The sequence below is a fragment of the Talpa occidentalis genome, unplaced genomic scaffold, assembly GCF_014898055.3.
Source record: "Talpa occidentalis isolate TD23 unplaced genomic scaffold, MPIMG_talOcc4v2.1 talOcc4.3, whole genome shotgun sequence".
Taxonomy (NCBI): domain Eukaryota; kingdom Metazoa; phylum Chordata; class Mammalia; order Eulipotyphla; family Talpidae; genus Talpa; species Talpa occidentalis.
The window spans coordinates 12875353-12897460 of record NW_023603184.1 but is presented as its reverse complement, the minus strand read 5'-3'; the positions used below and the strand labels follow the sequence as shown (position 1 = coordinate 12897460).

Here is a 22108-nt window from a genome sequence, read left to right as displayed (position 1 = left end):
ACTACAATCCCATGATCCTCAAGGGGAGGTTGTGAGGACCTAAGGGTAGAGTTAAGCAGCCCTTTTTTGGGGCTTGTGACTATAACCAGCCATGTTAATGGGGTCTCACACTCTCTTGGCTCATGCTCTTGGCCAGCCAGGTTTGGTCTCGGTGGGTCATTTGGGATTCCAGGTTGCAGAACAGGTAGGATGCATTTAAGAATTTATCTCCCTCTTTTTCTCCCTGAGTTGTTCATTTCCTCATTTCCCTTTCCCTTGTAAATAAACTTTTTGTTAACCTTCTGTGCGGAGACCCAGAAGTATGCTGCTGCTATGAAGCAACCTTGACCTCCACGTGCCCTGCTGTTGATAAAGAAGACCCTGTGAATTCCTCCTAGGCCAGCATTGGTAGGAGAGTGGATGCTGTGGGTCCGGATGTGCACACCAGTTGAAGAATAACAGCCGCCATGCCAAACGTGAGAGCAAGCAAGTGTGGATGTATTGCAGCAAGAGCAAAGAGCTGACAGTAGGAAGGGTCCCAAGGAGGATGCCCGTGTACTCCAGTCCTGTCTATGACTATAAACTGTCAGACTTCCTGCTGTCCAATGAGCCAGACTATTGATTAGTCACTAGGTGGTCAGGAAGTTTCATGGTGGTTGTTTTCTATTCCCTAATTATCCTGTAACCGGATCTTACTTTAGGTGGTGGCTGGCTCAGCAACATGTCAGTAAAACACTTCTGTTTTCCTGGGAGCTGTTTTGTTCCTTCTGTTCCTATATTGTTTAAAGTCACTGTCCCTTGTTTCAGCCTTTCCTGTTCCCCAAGTTCTACTGGTCTCAGTTCCTTTCAATGTCTCCAAAGCAGGGTAGCCTCCCACAAGGGGTATTCCAAACCATTCACTGGGGCACAGATAAAATTTGATAGAATTGTTAATTTTTAGAGCCTCCCTGGTGGCGCAAGGGGTTAAGATGTAGCACTATGAAGCTCTCTGCAGCCTCTGCAGCGCGAGATGACCCATGGCGCAACAGACCTCTCCAGTCTCACCCGCTGCTCCCCTCAGCAGTGTACATCAATCACTGCCTGTTCTGTTCCCCACTCAGTCTCTGGTGTATCCTCCTGATGGAGGACAGAAATAGAAAGAACTGAAATGAGGTGCCATAAGACCAGAAACCTGGCTCACACAAGGAGGTGGGGGGTGGGTAGAAGGGATTAACATAGCCATTGACACAGCTATGGAAACCAAGACCCTTAGGCTCCAATGCCTAGATTACAAAGCATAAGACCCAAGCAGGTATCAGACTGCTGTAGGGAGTGTCTAGAGCATAAGCCCAAGGAAAAGATATGGAGATTGAGCCCATTGTGGAATCTCCAGTCCCTTTCAGATGCTGCATAATTATCCAAAATCGGAGACTAACCCAAAGGCTCACAAGGAGTGACTCCTCCCAAACAGAAGACTCTATGAGTGCAGGCTCTCTGCACAGGCTCAGGGCAGCAATCCATCTGCCCACCTTGACTATGCAGGTGCTTCTTTTCACCAACTCTCTTTCTCTGCAGGGCAGCAGCTCCTTGCCTGCCCGTGACCTGTACCATGCCAGGACTTCTCTTCACTGATCTCCGTCAGAGGAGGCCGCTCTCCTGAAGGCCATCCGCCTGCAACCATGCAGACCTCTCTTAGCAAACCTGTCCCTTTTCGGGCAGCTCTTCCTGCCCGCTTGTGTCTATGCAAGTGTCCTTTATTCTTCCATCCTTTTCCCTAATAAACCTGCCCTTTAAATATAACTTACGTCTCTGTCTCATGGAGAAACCCACCTGGGAAACTCACCACGTGCTGCTGAAAGGGAAGCTCTGGTGAAACCTTTCCCAGGGTGAACCCAAGGACCCTGCACACCAAACCCACTGACTCCAAAAAAGGTATCACGCTCAACCCCCGCACCTGTGGCCAGCACCCCAGTTCTTGTATGCAGGAATAAATCTTTAAAAAAAAAAAAAGAATTGCTAACTTTTAAATAGGAAAGAAAGAAAAGAAACCATGTTCTCTCAAGAATGATTTCCATGGACTGATACACAGATGCCTACAGAGTTGATAAGCAAGTATATGTCCCTAAGTATCGATGCTTGCTCGCTCCTGTTTTTGCTGGGGTGCAGCAGGCCAGTGCTTAGAGGTGCAGCAGGCCAGTGCTGTAGGTTATGCACTGCACAACCCCGGTAGAAGCCTTTCAGCTGCATGACCTTATAGCGCAACCCATGATCTGGGTCATGGAAAGAGTGGTCTCTCTCGACCAGGCTGTTCAAGAGTAAGGCCGATTGCCAAGTAGAGAGACCATGTCATTTCCTCCAAACTAGGCTCCTTGGTTCTGCAGCACACTATTTTTATGGTATCTTCAAAGCTAAAACTAACAGAAAAAACAAAAGTATCTTAATTAGTATGTTTGGGAGAATTTCAATGTTTCACAAGGGTGAAGTCATTGGCAGAACTTCATTCGGTCCTCAAATACAACTGAGGGTTCTTTCCCATGAGAAAAAAATACTCCTTGTGGGGTAGGAGTTCTTTTTTTTTTTCTTTTTAAAAAATATACCTTAAGTAAATAAAAAAGAAAAATCATCTGGCAAAACCTACAAAAGGAATCAGTCAATAATTGCCCAGAGGAACTCAGGTTAGAAAACAGATTTGCTCTCTTTTGCACCCACCATTTCTAAAAATTTTTGCAGAGATGATGATTGAAGTAGAAATAGGTCAGATATCAGAAAGAGAAAGAGAATCTGGTTTCACTAAAAATCCCCAGCAGGGATCCCCAACATGCTTTGTCGGCCCACAAACAATGACTCCAGCATCTACTAACATCTTCAATTTCATAGTTTCGTTTCTTGTTTTCTTCCCCTAAATCTAGACTTTTTAATTCTAGATTAAATTAGGTTTGATTAGAAAATTAGAATAGATCATTTTTAATTTGCCAAGTATAGATATTGGAAGGAACTATCACCATTTACCCTCCATCTCAGGTTACAAGAATATTATAGCTTCACAGAAAGGACCATTTTGCATAACGATGAACAATTTCACTTGTTTCCTTTCATAGCCCTTCCCATCACAAGTAATCCTAGTCCATGCTTCCATTTAATCCTATTGTCCGTCTCCCTTACAGGACCACAGCTGGCAGGCCCCATATCTAACCAGGCGCTGCTCCTAGGAGAGGGCCTGGCACAGAGGAGACCCTCCATGAACCCTCACTGAATGTGACTTTAACTCCAGGTTACTCCCCCTTCAGTAGTCAGATGTATCCCCCAGCCTGAAGGTGCCAAAACAAATACAAACTGGGAAGAAGGCCTCTGCCTCCTAGCACAACCTTTAGAATACTCAGTTGTGTTCTTTAGATCATGAACACATTAACATATAACTTCCCTTAAAAGGTCTTAAGCAAATCTCCAGCATTTCCTGCTGAGCTTCTCTGTGGACAATTGAATCACGGAGATGCCACCCACCCCCCATCCCTCCCACTGGAAGGGCACAGATAAAACAGCTTTGAGCTTGCAAACACCCCCCAACCCAGACCAAAGAGATCCAAGACACCAAGGACTACAACTCCCACAATGTAATCACCACTGAAGGGAGGCTTGCTGGGAACTGAGGGTGGAGTTAAGCAGCCAGGCTTGGTATATAACCAGACATGTGGGCCTTGGGAGTCCTTGGTTTTTCACTGACTTTCAGCGTGCTATTGGGGTTCCAGCTCAGTGGAACTAGTAGGGCACATTCACCAATTTATCTCTTTCTCCCTGAGTATTCATTTCTTCATTTCCCCTTTTTGTAAATAAACCCTTTTAAACCTTTTTGTGTGTGCCTGCAGTTGGTCTCATCATAAATTCCTTTTAAGAACTCTCTTGCACTGCTGGTGGGAGTGCAAAATGATCCAACCACTATGGAGAGCTGTGTGGAGATTCCTCAAACTACTAAAGATGGAGCTTCCATATGATCAGCAATTCCACTCCTAGGTATTTACCCAAAGGACACAGAAACATCAATTCCAAAGAACACCTGCACCCCTATGTTTATAGCAGCACTATTTACAATAGCTAAGCTTTGGAAACAACCCAAATGCCCAAAAATAGATGACTGGATCAAGAAGATGTAGTACATATACACCATGGAATATTACTCAGCAATCAAAAAAGATAAACTCATGCAATTTGCAGCAACATGGATGTAGCTGGAAGGGATCATGCTCAGCAAAATAAGCCAGAAAGAAAAAGAAAAATACCAGATGGTTTCACTCATAGCAGGAATTTAGAAAACTTAAATAAGGGACCAGAAAAAAGACTAATTATAATAAAGAAAAAAATCAAAATCAACAAGCAACTATAAACCAGAGAGACACACTGGGGTGGGGGGGAGAAGAGGAGGGATTAGGGTCAAAATAAGGGAGGTGGGAATTGTATGGGGAATATAACCAAAATGAAAATGCATACATTGTGCAAAAATGAAAAATGATGTAAGAATTACATAAAAGAAAATATATTAAATTAAAAAAAATAAATTCCTTTTAAGCATATGGGTGAGGTCCCACAGGACAACCCATTTCATATTAGGGTTGCCCTGTAACAGTTTAGCCATTCTGTTCCTCAGTTCCCCCACTAAGCACAACATTAGAATGTACCTGAGTGGATGATTCATCTTTCGTTTCACAAGTATTTACTAAATGTCCATCATCTCCCAGGTAGGAGTGTTATAGGACAGGGAGAGGGTCAGCCCAAACCCTGCAAACCTGCCTATTCTAAATGGGTTCTGCCATCTGCCGCATCAGCACAAAACATATAAGACTTTAATGGGAAGGAACTTTAATAAAACTAGGAAACAATACAGGTAAGGCAAAGAGTCTAGTTTCTAAATGAAGCACCCAAAGTTACCTGTCCCCTCGTGGGTAAAAGTCCATCCAAATGGGATTGGCCCAGAGCAAAGCCTCAAAGCCTGCCACAAGTCTAAAGCATCTTCCAGTGGGGACCCACAGCAAAGGGTCAGAAATAACCAGACAAGCCCGGAAGGAAAAGAGCAAAATCAACATCAAGATAAAAACTGCCATTGTCACCTCCCCATGGGTCTCACCCATGGTCGTGGTCACCCAGTCCACGACCAAAAGACAAGCGCAGTTTCTTCACGTGTCTTTAGGCTCCATGCGCCTCCTCCAGGTCTCCTGGCTCCATCCTGCTTCCTCCAGTGGAAGATGCTTTAGACTTGTGGCAGGCCTTGGGGCCTTGCTCTGGGCCAATCCCATTTGGATGGACTTTTACCCACGAGGGGATGGGTAACTTTGGGTGCTTGATTTAGAAACTAGACTCTTTGCCTTACCTGTATTGTTTCCTAGTTTTATTAAAGTTCCTTCCCATTAAAGTCTCCTATGTTTTGTGTTGATGCGGCGGATGGCAGAACCCATTTAGAATAGGCAGGTTTGCAGGGTTTGGGCTGCCCCTCTCCCTGTCCTATAACAGGAGGTTGGGGGCTGGTATACAATGGAGAGGAAAAACAGGCCAACTCTGGCTTCATGGGACTCACAGCTGCAGAGAAGACTTGGATAAATCATCCTATAGTCACATATTTGAGTTAGTTTTTGGAGTTGTGCTGGATTCAGAGAGTGAAGTCCTTGGGTTAACTCTGGGAGAAGTTTCACCAGAGATGTCCTTACAGTGGCACTGGCAAGTTTCCCAGGTGAGTTTCTCCTTGAGACAGAGCCGTTAGTTATCCAAAAGGGCAGGTTTATTATGAAAAAGGGAGAGAAGAATAAAAGGACACTTGCATAGACACAAGCAGGCAGAAAGAGCTGCGCCTGAAAGAGACTGGTTTGCTAAAAAAAGGCCTGCATGGTCACAGGTGGGCAGTCTTGGGAGAAGAGCTGCCTCTGCTGCTTTGCAGAGGGAGAAGATCAATGAAGAGAAATATGGGCATGGTCACAAGTCACAGGTCACAGATTGGCAGGAAGGCCGCTGACCTGCAAAGGGACAGAGTTAGCAGCGAGGAGCACCTGCATAGGCACAGGTGGGCAGAAGGACCGCTACCCCCTGCCAGTGCAGAAATTGCACTGATACTTCTCTTTGGGAGGGACTCATTTCTTTATGAAGTGGTTCCTTTTTGTTGATTTTGAATAACTATGTAGAATTTAAAATGGATCAGAGATTCCACAACACCCCCTCAATTTCCATATCCTCACCTCTGGTCTGCGCCCCAGTGGCCTTGTAATCTAGGCTAAGGATTTTTAATTTCTATAGCTGGGTTAATGGCTATGTTAATCCATTCCACCCTTACCTCCTGCTCCCAGCATTGTGTGAGCCAAGTTTCTGGTCTCGTGGTGCCTCCTTTCCAACTTTTCTACTCTTAACATCCATCATAATCACTAACTATGATAAAGCAAATTTAGGATGCTTTGAGAATGAATGAACGCCCAAAGGGACATTAGGACCAAATCGATAGGACTCACAGGTCAGAAAGGTTTAAATAAAATCACAGAAATAAAGTCATTTGCCAAGACAACACCATTTCCTAGGGATATGGAAGGATGTAGGAGGTGATGGTTTTGTTGGTTTTATCATATGGCCCTTCACCCTCTCATCTGGCAAATCCATCAATCTTTTTTCTCCTGCAGCTTAAACAGAGACAGGAAAGTGCCCCCCAAATATATGTGCAAGAAATAAAAAGATAAGTGAAATAGCCTATGAGAAATATTTAAAGTTGGCCAGCCAGAGATTTTAAAATGCAATGATCAGACAAAAGCAATCTCTTGGATTTTTTTTTCCCTCCACTTATTAGAATTACATTTGTGGAACGGGTACACAGGTCATTTGGCTGCAGTTGCACACATTTCAAGGCATGTCAATATGGTGCTAAAGGCCAATGCAAGAAACTACAATTTAGGCAAACACTGATAACAGAAGTAAATGAACGTGTTCATACACGTGGGCTACAGCACTTTTATCATTTTTTAGCTAAAATGTTTTTATACTCTTTAGGCAATTTAATCTTCCAAATGACAGTCAGATAGGTAAAACACACTTTCTCTTAAATTAAAATCATTTAGTCCGGCCCCTTCACTTTATCAGTAAGGAAAAGGGCTAAGTAGACAAGTAAAGGAAATGCCCAAGAAGCTATTTTAGAGAATTAATTCAGGGGGTGGGAGTGTAGAGGGATGGGGGAGGAAGGTCCACAGAATTCCAGGCCCAGGAGGAGGTAAACAAGCGTGCACGCAAGCATACCTGGGTATCAAAGCTTTGCCAAATCCCTTCCCTCAGCCACCAGGCTTAGGGCAATAGCAGAGGGCAGTCCTCCTGGCATCTCCTAGCTACAGTGGCAAGTCCAGTTCTATTGATTCAGTTCTGGCTTTTCCAGAATTCACTTTGGCAAATATAAGACACTTGACTCTTGGTTCTGTTGTATCAGTAAGTATCCCAAGGCAATGATAATAATACTGGTCAGTTCACACCAGTTCTCTTGACCTATGTGGCGAACAAATGAGCGAATGAGTAAAAGAAAGTTGACCCTCATCATTGCCATCCTCATTATATCCATACCCCCTCATCAATCTAGCAGTTTGCTTTAAAACTATTTATACTGAGATTTTTGCCGCTTCCAAGATGGAGAAGATCTGATCCCCCCAACAGCAGGGGCTTGTCTCAGCAAAATGGCCACAGGAGCAACTGTGTCCCCTTAGGAGAGCTGCCAAGTGCCATGTTTGCAGCCCTAGATTTTAAGGAAAGATGCTGACACGATGGCTGTTAAGGTCAACTGAAAAAACTCAAAGGATTATTTATGAAACAAGGCCCAGCCTGTTCTACATATGATGGAGACATCAGTTGTCAGGCTAAATTGATCCCAGGCCCAGACCACCCCAGAAGTCGTAGAAAGACACATTTATGATGTGCCTCTTCCTCCCTGATGTTAGAATCTGCCTCTGCACTCACCAAACGCCCCACAGCTTTCCCAGCTAACCACATTTAATTACAATTTCTACTGAAGTTTTACCATCTTGCATTTTAGAAACCCTTCTGAAACCAGAGGGAGGGGGAAAAAGACACATGAATCGCAGAGATATATAATTAGGTAGCCGGGGCTCATCTCTCAGCCCACACATTCCCCCAGCTCCTCCCATGCTAGCTGAATTCCCCCATGTTAACTCCACCCCACATGTTATGCTCCTGACCGCCTGCTCCACAGGCCGATGACAGGCAGGCAGATCCCAGGCGGGAATGACTTTGAGTCAGAGGTGGATGGAATGTTTACTGGGTCCCTGTGACTCTATGTCTCCTCCTGAGTCACCATGTGACTCTCAGTCCCAGCCTGGCTGGACTCCCAGCCTCAGTGACCTCCAGCTTCCCCGTCTCATGCTCTTCTTTTTTTTTTTTTAATTAATTTTATTTTTATATTCCCCATACAATTGCAACCCCAATCCCTCCCCTCTCCACCCCCTACCTCCCATAGAGTGTCTCTGGTTCATAGTTTTTTGTTGATTTTGATTTTCACTTTCTTATAGTTATTCATTTTCCTGGTCCCTTATTTAAGTTTTCTAGATTCCTGCTATGAGTGAGACCATCGGTATTTTTCTTTTTCTTTCTGGCTTATTTTGCTGAGCATGATCCCTTCCAGCGCCATCCATGTTGCTGCAAATTGTCATGCTCTTCTTGTTCAAGAGATAAGGATAGCTGGAGAGTCAAGGCCTTTATTACGCTTCCCCTCCCCCCCCTTGGGATATGACAAATGAAAAAACAAGACTTCACGGGGCTCCTCAGAAATCTGGTTTCTAAGAACTGTTCTATGGGGAGGGGAGAGGGGAATATATTAGTTTATCACTTCCTTTCCCTCCTCATTCTTTATTAAGCCCACTGTGGCTCTTCCTTTATTCTCCTCTCTTCCTGGGGTCCCAGCACCCACGTTATATATCTGAGCCCTTGGCATATATCAACCCATTAAATCCTCATGACCACCCATCCCTATAGATAATATTTTCATTACTTAACAGATGAATAAACTGAAGAACAGAGGATACATTGCCCCAGGCGGCACAGCTTTCAAGTGGAAGAAGACATATAGAACCCAGTTCTTTCTGGGGTCAGAGTCTTATTTTTTCCAATACACTACCTGCACTGTCCACACCTCTGACCTTACAGATCAAGAAAAATGTAATACTGGTAAAGTGGAGGTATTGGGAATCAGAACATCACATTTGAATCCTGAATCAATCCCTTTCAATCAATCAATTAATTAGTCTTTTGTCAGTGAACAACTAAGACACGACACCTTGTCACAGTATTTCCCCCACGTCTCAAGGGAGTGGACATAGATTGATGGGGTTGTTGAAGCTATTGCAGTTGAAGAAGGCAATGGCTATAAAGGACTTTGGAAGAAAAATATATTTGTCAAGACATCACCATTATTCTCTGTAGAATAAAAAAATCACATGTTTGGTTAAGACACAGATGGTTAAGGGAGTGAAAGGGGTGAGTAATAACTTCTCCAGAGACCCACACAAGCACTCCTCAAGCACTTTTATATCAAGGCATTCAGGGTTCCTTCCCCTTTTTGCTAGAATTCCTAGTCTCTTACCTCTAATAAACCTTCCCAGACACCTATTTAAGTCAGACAGACCTCATCTCTTGCTGCTTTTCATAAGAAATAAAAATTCTACAGGCAGAACCAAAGGAAAAAGAACCCAAAATCTAGCATCTGGGACACACCAGCCAATATCTTCAACAACTGTGGTATTGGAAATCCTCAAAGGACAGCTGCTTCTGGGTTGTTTCAAATGCTGGAGTAGAAGCTGAATAGATCCGATGTTTTTATGAGCATTGACTACTTAAAAATAATTTAACAATGCATCCAAGAGAACTTGGCAATAGAACTCAGCAAATATATCAGCCAAGACATGAAAATGGCTAAGTCAAAAACAATAAAACTTAAGCTGTACCCTAAAACTCCAACCTGGATTTCCCTGGACCCAAGAATTCTACAAAGTACTCCACCTGCTCCCAGTCTTCCAATACTTCTCAAACCTGAGTCAGAGCATGTCAGGACTACACAGGTATCACATGTACCTGTTTTGTCAAGAGCTTCCAGAATTAATTAATTAGTGATTGTCTGTACATACAGGTTCACAGATGCGAGGCAGCAGCCAGATTTTCTTCTACCAAAGGCAGCTGACTACAACAGATGTCAAGTGTGGGGGCCTGTTTATCGAGGGTGATGCATCTATAATGGTATGTCCGACAGCTCCCTAAACCTTAATCCGGCAGCAGTTTTGGGCCAAATGGAACCTCGTTACAGTTACCTCCCCCAGCTTCGCAAGCTAGAACAAGATGAAGGGGCACTTGATTTGCTGAAGATTCCTGGCTGGCGCCATCATGGAATCACAGCAGGGGGTCACGAGCAAGAAGTCATGTCTGGGATTCATTACTGACTCAAAAATCACGTATTCTGCAACACACCGTCCTTCACCCCCGCGAGGATCTACCACCAGCCCTATTTCAAACATGAGAGAAATTAAGCATAGGCCATGGAAGGCATTTCTCCTAAAGTTGGAAAGTGTATTTAAAGGCAAGTTTCAAAAAAGGTAGCTGTACTCAAATTCTGAAAGGAATTTGAATAGGATAGGGCTGTGCATCAAGGTGAACGGTTTTCAAGAAGACCACGTAATCTCCTTCCTACCAGAGATAGAACACCCAGTATTTCTCTTTCTTGGTATCTTCTGAAATATGTGCTAGCGAGGAAAATCATAGAAAGGAGAGAAGATGATTTCCATTCTACTCTTTGGGCAAGGCATTCTACTAAGCACTTAAAACAGATTATTTCACTTAACACCCGCAGTAAACCTACAATAAAGACACTGTTATCCTCAGTCTACAGGTTGGAAGATGTGAGGCCATATTAAGGAGGTTAAGTCACTTGCCCTGGAAAACAAGCCATAAATGACAGAGGCAGGACTCAAACCCTGGATCATATATATTTTAAAGATTTTATTTATTTTTGCACAGAAGAATTGGGGTGTAGGCTAGAGGTGTGCGTGGGCAGGGGTGAGAGGATTCATCAGAGACAGAGTGGGGAGCAGAACAGAACAGGCAGATTTAATGAAATACACTGCTGAGAGGAGCAGCAGGTGAGACAGGAGAAGTTTGCTGCACCAATGCTCCCTGGTCAGAGATTGAACTCAGGCCATCATGGTAATAGCTCTGAAACTTAACCCCTAGGCCATCAGGGAGGCCCCTGGATCATATTTTAAAACATAATATTCAACACTATATATGTATAACATACATACACACACATATAAATATATATATACATTCACATCTGTACTTTCATTCTTCTGTGTACATATGTATTCAAACTGGAACACATCCATACCAAAACATCTATATCAAAGATATAGCAGAGTATAAAATATTGCCAGGGCTGACTCTCCTGAGATGGTCATGGGCTACTCAAGTTGACTCAGGCAGGATGCCCATTACAGGCACAGCAGGTTTGACTCTCCAGCCATTGCCACTGCAGTCATCCAACATGAAACAAATCTGGGCAGAGGGAGGAGGGAGGCAATGCTATGGCCAAGGGAAAAACTGTGTTGCATGACAACAAGAACAATATTTAGCAAAATCAGGAATAAAATAGCTCCCAGAAGCAGCAAACAAGGGGTTGATGAACAGTTCAAACTCACATGCTGTTTCTATGGAGACAACCCCAGTATAAACAGTTCAGACCACCTCCGGGTTCTGCAAATCAGGTCAAAGTGCGTGAACTACACTAGGATTGGCAAACACAGGGTAAAGAACAAGAGATGAGATTTGTGTGTGTTTGAGGAAGAGCAGGAGGGGAGAGGGGAATTGGCGATGAACTGATGAACGGACCTTGGAATGGGCCTTGGAGTTCCTGGGGGTTAGAAGGGTGCTCACATGTTCTTTTTAATTTTGAAGGGGAGATAGGATACAATCTAGTGTGAAGTCACAGCACTTATCACACCCCAGAACTGCCACATCACCATGGACACTCAAAAGTGAATCCACATCTGAGTCTATCCAATGACTTCAGATCAACCATACTGTTTGTAAGGGACTTGACTACAAGAAATGAATTTTCTTAATAAACCATACAGGTCCATGCTGGGTCTCTCAACAACTCAGCAAATGCTAAGAGACAAGGATGTCAGACTTTCTGCTCAAACTTCAGCAGAAGTTTGAAGAGAAGCCCATATTTTGCAGACTTTTAAATTCCCTTTTTGCCCTATCCTCTGTAACAGTAAAATTTTCTTCAATGTTTTATTCATTATGGGCAAGAGACCAGAGTTTTTCAAGCTATTCCATGGAGCACAGAATCCACCGGATGGTATAAGGTATTATGTGAAAAAAGATTCTGTGGTCAAACAAATTTGTAAAATGCTAACAACAGCTTTATTTCTTGCAGGACTTTGCAGAATCTATAATGTGCTTGAGCATCATGGCTTTTTCCCCCAGACTTACAGCATAACATGGTAGGCTTCATTTTTAATTTTTGCTGAATATCTCCCAGGATTAGTACTTCATGAAACCCTTGCTGAGAAATGCCAACGGGACCATAAGTTATTTCAATAGACAGTAAGTGCCTTAAGGAACAGACACTTATTCATCATGGCCTCCTCAGCAGCTGGGATCATGCCTGGCACCTGCTGGGTGCATGTAAAGTTTGCTGAACACATGCTCCAATGTGGAGAAGTGAGGTGCATGTGGTTTCCTGGGGTAAAGTCATTTGTGATATTAAAAATATCTCTTGCTGTGACCTTTCTGGAGTCTCTGTTTTATAGTATGGGGAGATCATTGGGTCCATTATTGCTGAATATTTTCACAGAGACCTGGGATGCTCACTTGTTCTGTTCTGCCCATGGGTTGGTCAGGGAAGCCAGGCTTGCACAGAAGGGAGACTGAGCACCATTGAGAAGTTGGCAGTTAACCACCCACTGGGAGACAGAAAGCCAGGCCAAGAATCACTGCCATGAAGGCTCTTTACTCCAGCCCAGCCCTCCCTGCAGCGTGTGTCCAGGTGAGCCCAGGGTCTGCTGGAAAACACTGGAGAAGTCCCAACTAGAAGCAAACTCAGGCAACTGTCTTAAAACATCTCGGCTCTTCTCCTCCATGGCTGTTCACTTCTGAGATGGGATCCTATGAACACAGGAGACTTACTGATCACCTGAGTGGATCTCAGGAAGTAAATAGACGTGAAACTGGGTTTAAAAATATTGGTACTTTAGTCAAATGACTTCACTTTAAAGCAAAGCAGCCCATCCTCTCCCTCCCACCTAGGACTTTCCCTAAACCAGCTGGGGTCTTTGTAACCAACCCTGGAGTCAGCACATGAGGACACCGCTGTATCTCCCCATGAGTTCGACTTGCCTGAATGTGTGGCTCCCTCTGTTCGAGCAGCTCAGTCCTGGTTTTACAATCATCACACCAACTGACCAGACTTCTCCTTACAGAGATACTTGCTGCCAAACCACTAACTCAACTCTTGGAGACAGCCAGAACCTCAGAGAAGGCAGCGAGAAAGAGGCCGCACTGAGGAAGAAAGGCTCTGCCAGTCCAGAGGCAGAAGGGGGACAGAAATAGGTGTCTTCATTGGCTGCTCTGTCAAGGGGGGCACTTCTCTTAACATTTGACCTAAGACTCAGGACACCAGTGCCTGGAAGACAAGATGCTTATTAGAGGCTGACATGAATTTGCAAAAACCCATCTTAGTCCGCATGGAAGGGGATTGCCTCTCCATCCCCTGCAATAGCCATCAACTGCATTATGTCAAAGGGGAAAAAATGCCTCCCCTGATTCATGCCAGGCCTGCTCCTCCCTTCCCCTAGCCTGAGAGTTTTCACATTGATGATCTTGACCGAATATGTCCATAAAGAAGCAAGGCTGCCTCGTGTCAGGGCCAGATTTGAAACGTGCCTCATCCTTAATTCTGTCCCTTAGCAAACAGACACATGATTTTGATAATAAAAAAGCTGACCGTGAGACAGAGAAAGTCTTACTTTCCATGTCTAATCAAAGTGAGCTGCATGACCCTGTGGACAGGCATCCCCCCGACTGGATGACTGCTTAGCACTCATGCTTCCCTTAGGAAATGAGACCATGTGCTCTCTTGGGGGTCCCTAATGACTTTCTCCTGCATTCAAGCTGCCTCCACATGACCTTGCTAAGGCCATTTTGCCCATGGGGACTGCTCCAGGGGAAACCAGATTTTTCCACTAACACCATGGTCTTTGGTTTCAGCCAAAACAGCCGGCATATGTACCACAGTGGGACCCACTGCTGACGCAGAGTCACGGTATGCTTCAGGGCACGCCTGAGAGAGTCAGACTATCTGGGTTCACAATGCGGATGACCAGCAAGGCATCTTGGGCCAGAAAACACCTCTCGCTGCCTGGGTGCCTCCATGTGTGACCCTTCTCCTTCTTGGCTCCCTCTAACCTCAGAAACTTCAGTGCTGTTATCAAAGTCCACTACTTTATAATTATTTTGCATTATCATTTCATTCACTTTGTGTCCATATATTACTCACAGATGGGAAATTGTCCAGTCTTTGTCTTTATCTTACTTGCTGACTTGCTGACTTACTTTGCTTGGCTAATCCCCTCAAGTTCCTTCTAACCTCCTGGGCTTGTTAAGGGGATTAAGTAGATATATGTAAACATGTAGGAGTGCGTGTGGTATTTACCATAAAGGAGAGAAATTATTAGGGATAAGGCTCCTTATGTGGGACAGGATGAGGGCTCCCTTCAAAGAGGATTCCACTGTTGGTGTTGCCAGCATCAAGGGTGAAGAATTTGAGATACAACCCGACATACCCCATACTCACCCCACCCATCTACTCCACTCTCACCCCACATGGGCGCTGCACCTATTTCCCAGATCGCTGCAACCTAGAACAGTAAAAAGATAGAGTTGGGCAGGAAGTTGTAACACATCCCATTCACTAAGAGGATGGAATATCAGCCTCTAATTCAGCAGCCTCTAATTTTCTACCCACCTTCACTGGATTTGTGTGGGTTCCTAGGTGCTGGCCACTAGCTGGCCACTCATGGGCAACTGTGACCTATTTGCTATCTACAAATCCCGGCAGAGCATTCCTTGACTCCCTACGGAGTATAGCTTGTATCACCAGGCAGGCCCCTGGCATGCCTAGTACGCTGTTGACCTGATTACCTGACTGTCTCCATGGGGGTCTCTGAGTAACTCCTGTCCCGGTAAGTTCCTGTCATAACAGTTTTGTTTACAGATATAATGTCCATTTTGTCCCTACATTTTTACATCTTACTCGCTCCACTGTAAATCTACTGCTTTGGCCTGGATTTTGACTGATAAACAGATTCCTTAAACATAAACCAGGCTGGGAATCCGATAGACTTTCTGCTGCTGATCTGCTTGCTTTCAGGACTCCACTGGCCTCTGGGTCCTCTAGCCTAGAGCCCAGGAACCAGACAGGGTAAACACTGCATGTCCCTCCCTATTTATTGTAAAATGAAATCAGAGTAGAGGGAGCTGGGCTCTCGTGATTTTCAAATAACCACAGAGTGAGGAGATGGGTCCTAGCACATGTGTGGGGGTGGGGCACAACCTGACCTCCTTCACCCCTGGAAGGGAACTTTTCCCAATTGGCACAATCTCAGTTTTCCCAAACCAATCTCGGCTTCTAGGCTGGTGTCAGAAAGGTATGGAGAGCTTTTCTCTTCTATCAGGATTGACCACCCCCAGTGGGGCAGATGGAAATATTTTTCTGACTTAATGCCAATGATTAGGTCGCCCAGACACCACTATGTTGGCCATTTCTGTCTGGCCAGTGTAACCCAGACATAGATAATATTAAGCCCAATCCACAGTCCATGCCTGTGGCATACCAAAGCCCTTCCAATGACTGCTGGGTATTTCTAAGGAATTTGCATTCTCTAGGTCATCTCTGTCTTTGGGCAACCATGTCTTCTTATTTCACTTAGCATGTCATCAGGATTTATCCATATTTTAGCATGTGTCAGAATACTGTTCCTTTTTAAGGCTGAATAATATTCCATTGTGTGTGGTGGTGGTGGAAGTGGTGTGCGTGTGTCCCATTTCATTCAGCCATGAATGGACATTTTGGGTTTCCAACTTTTTTTTTGTGGCTATGAGGCCAAAATAATAATGCTGCTATGAACATTGGTGTACTAATACCTGTTTGAGTCCTTGCTTTCAGTTCTTTTGTGTATATACCCAGAAATGGAACTGCTAGGTCAAATGCTGAATTTCTTGAGGAACCATGCTTGTGTATCCTTGAACAGGTCATGGACCTCTCTAAACCTCATGTGTAAAACTGGGAGATTAAAAGCACCTCCCTTATTAGCATGTTCTGAGAATTAATGCAAAGAAAGCATTTGGCTCAAGGATTTGACCCATCATAAACAGTCATAGATAAATTTAATCTAATTTTTCTCAATTCAAATTTAATCTCATAAATTTAATCTCATTGTCCTCTGAATTGAGGCTCTCAAACTAAATGATCTCTGAAATCACTCCCAGCTCCAACAATCCATGATCCCACCATTAAATTATTTTCCTGTTGGAGAAGCCAGGAGCTCTCAGTGTGTGTATCAGGGAACACCCTCTTCACGATCCCCACAAAAATCTGCCTCTGCCAAGAAGGCCCAATTTCCATAGCTTTCTCCCTGGAATTTGCTAACACAACGCATTATAAACCAACATCTAATTTTTCTTGCCACTCCTCTTCCTTGCTTTCTTTCCACATTCGCTTTCTCAGCGAGTGGCTCCTACCCACTAAAGAGCTGTACTTCCAATCATCTGCCCCAGTTGCCTTTCTGCTCACCCCACCAGCTAATGTCTGTGGGAAGCAACGCTCGTGAAGTTATCCATATTAAGGTTTTGTTCCCAAGAGTCACATATTTTAAATAAATTTTTTTTTTCTCTTAGGCAGAACCCTGCTGGCAGAATGACTGCTATTTGGTGGAGCTAGTGGAGCAGGGTCTCTCCCCTCCCATGCTGTTTATGCTGTGTTATCATTTGGCCGAATGTTTGGAGTCTTGTCATCCAACATGTGCCCCATGCGGATGAGCAACAATGTCTGTTCCACTCCGGTGGGTGCTTAACATTTCATCAAATGCTCTTCCCTAGCAAAGTAAGTAATTAGAGGAAATATGTTTCCAAACTTTTTTTTGACAAGGCCAGATTCAGAATTCCAGCAGGGAGTGAACTCGTTGAGGAAATATTTTCCTTCTCCACACTTTCCCTCCATCTTCCCTGCAAATGTGAATGCTCAGCAACTGAAATACCCTCACTAGACACGTGAAGTTGCTCCCTGGTTCAGTCAGCAGCTTGGCTGCCAGGAAACCACGCACCCTGCCTGAAGCTTTTTTCACAGCAAAAGGTAAAATAGATTCTCAGGTCAGGAATAAAAGGGTTTTTCAGATCCTGGGCAAGAAAAAAAAGCTGAGTTTTATTTTTTAAGGTTTATGGGTTAGAGTCAGCTCACCTGACAGGGTATTAAGAAAACCGCAGGGGTGCGTGGATCCAGCAGGAGACTCTAGCCTTGGGGGCCAGGCGCTGCGGGAAGGAACCAGGTTCCCCTGAAGTTGGGCTCCTGGAGTTTCAGTTGGTTCCAAGGGCAGAGACAGAGCAAGTAATCTAATGCAAAGTCATTTTTGCTCACCTGGGGCCAGTGACTGCCCTTATAGATGGCCACCCACTCATGGGCTCCTTCTTTATTGCTCTCTGGATGGCTGGGGTGTGGCAAAATTCAAATGAAACTCTAGTTGGAGAGTCAACCACCATGGAAGATTCTGCCTGAGGCAGGCAGGTAGTTGGAAAATATTGCCCAAAATGGGGGAGGTGAGATGGGGGGTTATGTGAGTGTTTGCTTATTTTTTTTAAGGATGTAGAGGCCAGAGGTGTTGGCGGGGTGGGGGTGGAGGGTGGTGAGAGGATTCACCAGAGACAGTGGGGAACAGAACATGCAGATCTACTGAAATACACTGCTGAGGGGAGCAGCAGGCTAGTCAGAAGAGGTCTGCAGCGCCATGTGGGTCACCTCCCTGGCCAGGGATCAAACTCATGCTGCAGTAGTTGTGGATAGCTTCCTTGTGCTGTGCTTAACCCCTTGCACCACCAGGGAGGCCCCTGTGTTGGCTTTTTTGTCCATCGTGAAGGGATGTGCCTTATGTGCCTGATGCCCATCCACATGTGGACTGTTGGGTTTAGCATTTACCCAGCTCTGTTCAGGCAGTTGCCAGCTAATTGCAGCAACCGAGTGCCACCTTTCAGGCAGAGCACAGGTGACAGGGAAGCAGCACAAAGTCACACATGCTTCCTCTCCTCAGCTGTTCTGTTTTGTCATATCTGCCCACCCCAGCCTGCCCTTACCTGCCAAGCTCTCACCTCAGCTCCTGACCCCTCCTAAAGACAGACTCCCAAGAAGCCCCTGTTGCCTTGCCTGGCTCCCCTGTCTCTGCCTCCAGGGAGTCGAGGGGCTCCCAGGGGCTGTGTGTCTCCTTTCAGCCTCCTGCCCCTGGGAGCCCGGGGCACCCGGGAGCGGAGCCTCAGAAGTGACAAGTGAAAGGCACAGAGCAGAGCTCTTTCTAAACAAACACTGCGCATCCCCGAGAAACAACTTGCACTTTTAACCTCGGCTTATTCTTCTTTCTCCTTCTTACCGAGAAAGTGTATATGTGCCCAGGAAGTCAACCTCCGCTGCTGGGAATCCGTTCTAAAGACCGCGACTGTAAGATTTTAGCACACGAGTCACCAGGAGGGACACCCCGGACACCAGCCCTTCCTTCCCTCCTGCTCACCTCTAAGTGGGCTCTTTCCAGGGAAACTGAGCTTTTGAAAGTCAAAGTGGGTATGACAGACTGGAGAGATGGGTAGGGAGGGGAGGTGATGGGCAGGGTTTGTTATGTTTTAAAAGGATAAAATAAAATGAGCCAATAAATTAGAACCGGTATCCCTTCCTGAGGCAGTTCCACCCACCAGTTGGGATGATAAAACAAAGTCACGTTTTCAGGGAAGGTGACAGGCACTCCACTCCAGCACACCAGCCGAGCCCCAAGATTATCTCTAGAAGCAGCACCAACCCCCCCCACTCCCCCATGCACCCACTTCTTGTGACTCCCCAGCCCTGCTCCCAACCAGACCCCAGGAGGGAAATGCCTCCTCCTGGGGAGAGGGGGGACCCTGAAGGCTACTCACAGTACCTCTCGGCAGAGATGAGATGAGAAGGAGCTGCAGGAAAGTGAGCCCCAATTTCGCGCACCAGCCCAGCTCCATTGCTCCCGCAGCCAGTGCCGGTGGCGGAGTAACTGCTGGGGCGAGACCAGGGACCAAGGCAGGCCAGCGGGCAGGCGGCTCTTACAGGGACCTCCCCAAGCCCCAGCGGAGCAGGAGCTCGGGTTTCAGCTCGCCAAGCTCTCCTCTCCTCATCGGAGGGGAACCACCTTCAGCCAGAGCGACGTCAGCCCAAACCTCTCCTCTCACTGCTGCCTTAACCCTTGCGCAGCCCGGGAGGTGTGGCCACGCGGAGCCGGGGTGGGAAGGCCCGGGCTGTGGCCCGAAGGGACACTGTGGGGTAGGAGGCCAGCCAGGCTGGGATCCCTCCAGCCACGCCAGGCTGGGGATGCGGTGCGGGTGTCTGGTAGTCCCAGGATGGCTCAGATGGGGGCGGGGGTGAGACAGAAGTAGGCAGGGCTGTGGGGACCGCTCAGGTGTACCTGCAACCCCTTATACATTGGCACCACCCACATCAAGAGCCTGGGGTGGAAGACCCTCTGCCTACCGGGACTGCAACATAACCTGATCAGAAGCAAAGTACTGGTGGGAGGGAGAGCCAACCTTCAAGTTCTCCCCCTCAATTCTCAAGCTCTCCTCTGGCCTGGATCCTTGAGGTGCTTCTTCTAGGGATAATCTTGGAGCTCAGCAGTTGTGCTGGAGTGGAGTTCCAAACAGGTCATCCCTGTTTGGAATTCTTATCCTTTGTACTCTAGGCTGCTGGAAAACGTCTTCATCTTCCCATGACGCCCATTATGGTAAGTTTAGCAGCATAAATAGGAATATGGCTGGCAGGGTATTAGGCTCAGGGTTTTATTTTTTATTTTTTTAAAGATTTATTTATTTATGCATATAAGAGCTGGGGTATAGGCTAGAGATGCAGGGGGTGAGAGGACTCACCAGAGACAGAGTGGGGAGCAGAACAGGCAGACTGACTGAAATACACTGCTGAGGGGAGCAGCAGGTGAGAGAGGAGAGGTCTGCTGAGCTATGTGGGTTTCTCCCATGCTGGCCGGGAATTGAACTCGTACTGCAGAGGCTGTGCATTGCTTTATAGTGCAGTGCTTAACCCCTTGCGCCACCAGGGAGGCCCTAGGCTCAGGGTTTTAAAATCATACAGGACATGACCTGCACCATGAGGGCTGTCAGTCCTGGACAACTGACTGGATAATAGCTGATTTTTTTTCTTTTTTAATCAATTTCTCTGGCCCAGAAATCCAGGTACTTTACATATATTGACTCATTTCTCATAAAACACCTATCATCCCCAATCTTACAGATAGGGAGACTGAGTCACTGAAAGGTTCAGCAACTCATCCAGGGTCACACAGTGGGTAAGTGACAGAACTAGGGCTCGAACCCACAGAGTCTATAGTCCTGGCCACCAGGCTATACAGCCTCCTAGGAGGCTGTGTATACAGATTTTATTTAACCACTATAGTCATGCTGTAGAATAGGCAGTATTGCCCACACAGTATGGATGCAGAAACCAAGAGTCAGAGATTAAGTGACTTGCTCAAGGTCACACAACTGAAAATGGCAGAGTGTGACTCACTTCCAGGTTTAACTCGGTCTCAGTTGAGACCCCTAGATGAAAAAGCAAAGTTGGGAAAAACAAGGGATTATCCAGGGCTGGCACAGTGGGGCAGGTTCCCTGAGTTGGGAGAGCTTGACCTGTGACCTGAGAGGTAGGATCTCAATCCTCGAAAGGGTGGGAGAGCTTCCTAGGAGCAGTACCACTGCTAGCGCTAGTGCCACGGGGCAAAAATGAGTCTTTATATGTTTATATTGTATTTTTATTCTTTTTCTTTTTCTTTTTTTTTAACTATTTATTTATTTATTTATTTATTTATTTATTTATTTATTTATTTATTTATTTATTTATACAAGCACTGGGTACAGTCAGAAGTGTGGGAGGGTGAGAGAATTCACCAGAGCCAGAGCAGGGAGCTGAACAGGCAGATGGACAAAATACACTGCTGAGGGGAGCAGCGGGCGGCAGGAGAGGTCTGTACACCATGTGGGACCCTCGCCTGGTGGCCGGGGATCGAACTAGCACAGCCCCTAGCTCATACTATGCTCAATAAATTTTATGCTCAAAAATTAAGTATCTATCTGAACTGTCATCAAGGAAACCCCACACTGTAGGCCTTCTTCCTCACCCTTGACCTCTCTTTTCAGGTGGAATTTCTTTATAACAATCATCAAGAGTAGCTTTGTAGGGCCTCCCAGGTGGTGCAGGGGTTAGAGATAGTGCTATCAAGCTATGGCCAGCCACTGCAGCATGAGTTCCATCCCCAGCCAGGGAGCAACACACATGGTGCTGCAGACCTCGCCTGTCTTGCCTGCTGCTCCCCTCAGCAGTGTATTTCAGTCAGTCTGCCTGTTCTGTTCCCCACTTCCCCACACCTCTGGCCTGTACCCCAGTTCTTGTATGCATAAATAAATAAATCTTTGAAAAAAAAAGAGCAGCCTTTAAAAGGGGGGGAAGACCCAAAAGCAGCATATCTAAGGGGTGGAGGGCAGAGGTTCGAAGAGGGAGGTTCACTTTGTTGCCCGTCAGCCAACCCTCTTCTGTTGGGAGGTATGTGGGGAAGAGGGAACTGAGTTTCCAAATAACTGTGGGTGTTAGAGCCTCTCATGAGTCTTTCTAACACCAGGGGACAGTACCACGTCCTGCATCCCACCCACCCTGACCTCCCAGAGTCAGCCATATCCCTATAGCAACTGTATGCCCGACAGGGTGATGGACCTGACTGGCTGCTCCCGAAGGTGTCACATCTTTGCTTCTCCAGCCTCAGGGGAGTGGGTCAGGACCTTAGTCCCCATCCTAGAATGC

General features: G+C 45.9%; 1 protein-coding gene across 1 annotated transcript in view; it reads right to left on the bottom strand.

Moving 5' to 3' along the window:
• The window catches only part of PAMR1 (peptidase domain containing associated with muscle regeneration 1), an 80727-nt gene extending 61276 nt beyond the window's left edge, over positions 1–19451 (bottom strand). Inside the window, exon 1 of the mRNA XM_037522460.2 lies at positions 19200–19451. Coding sequence (XP_037378357.1) covers positions 19200–19272 — 73 coding nt within the window. The 5' untranslated portion in view covers positions 19273–19451. The remainder of the gene's footprint in view (positions 1–19199) is intronic.
• Positions 19452–22108: the final 2657 nt, after the last annotated feature.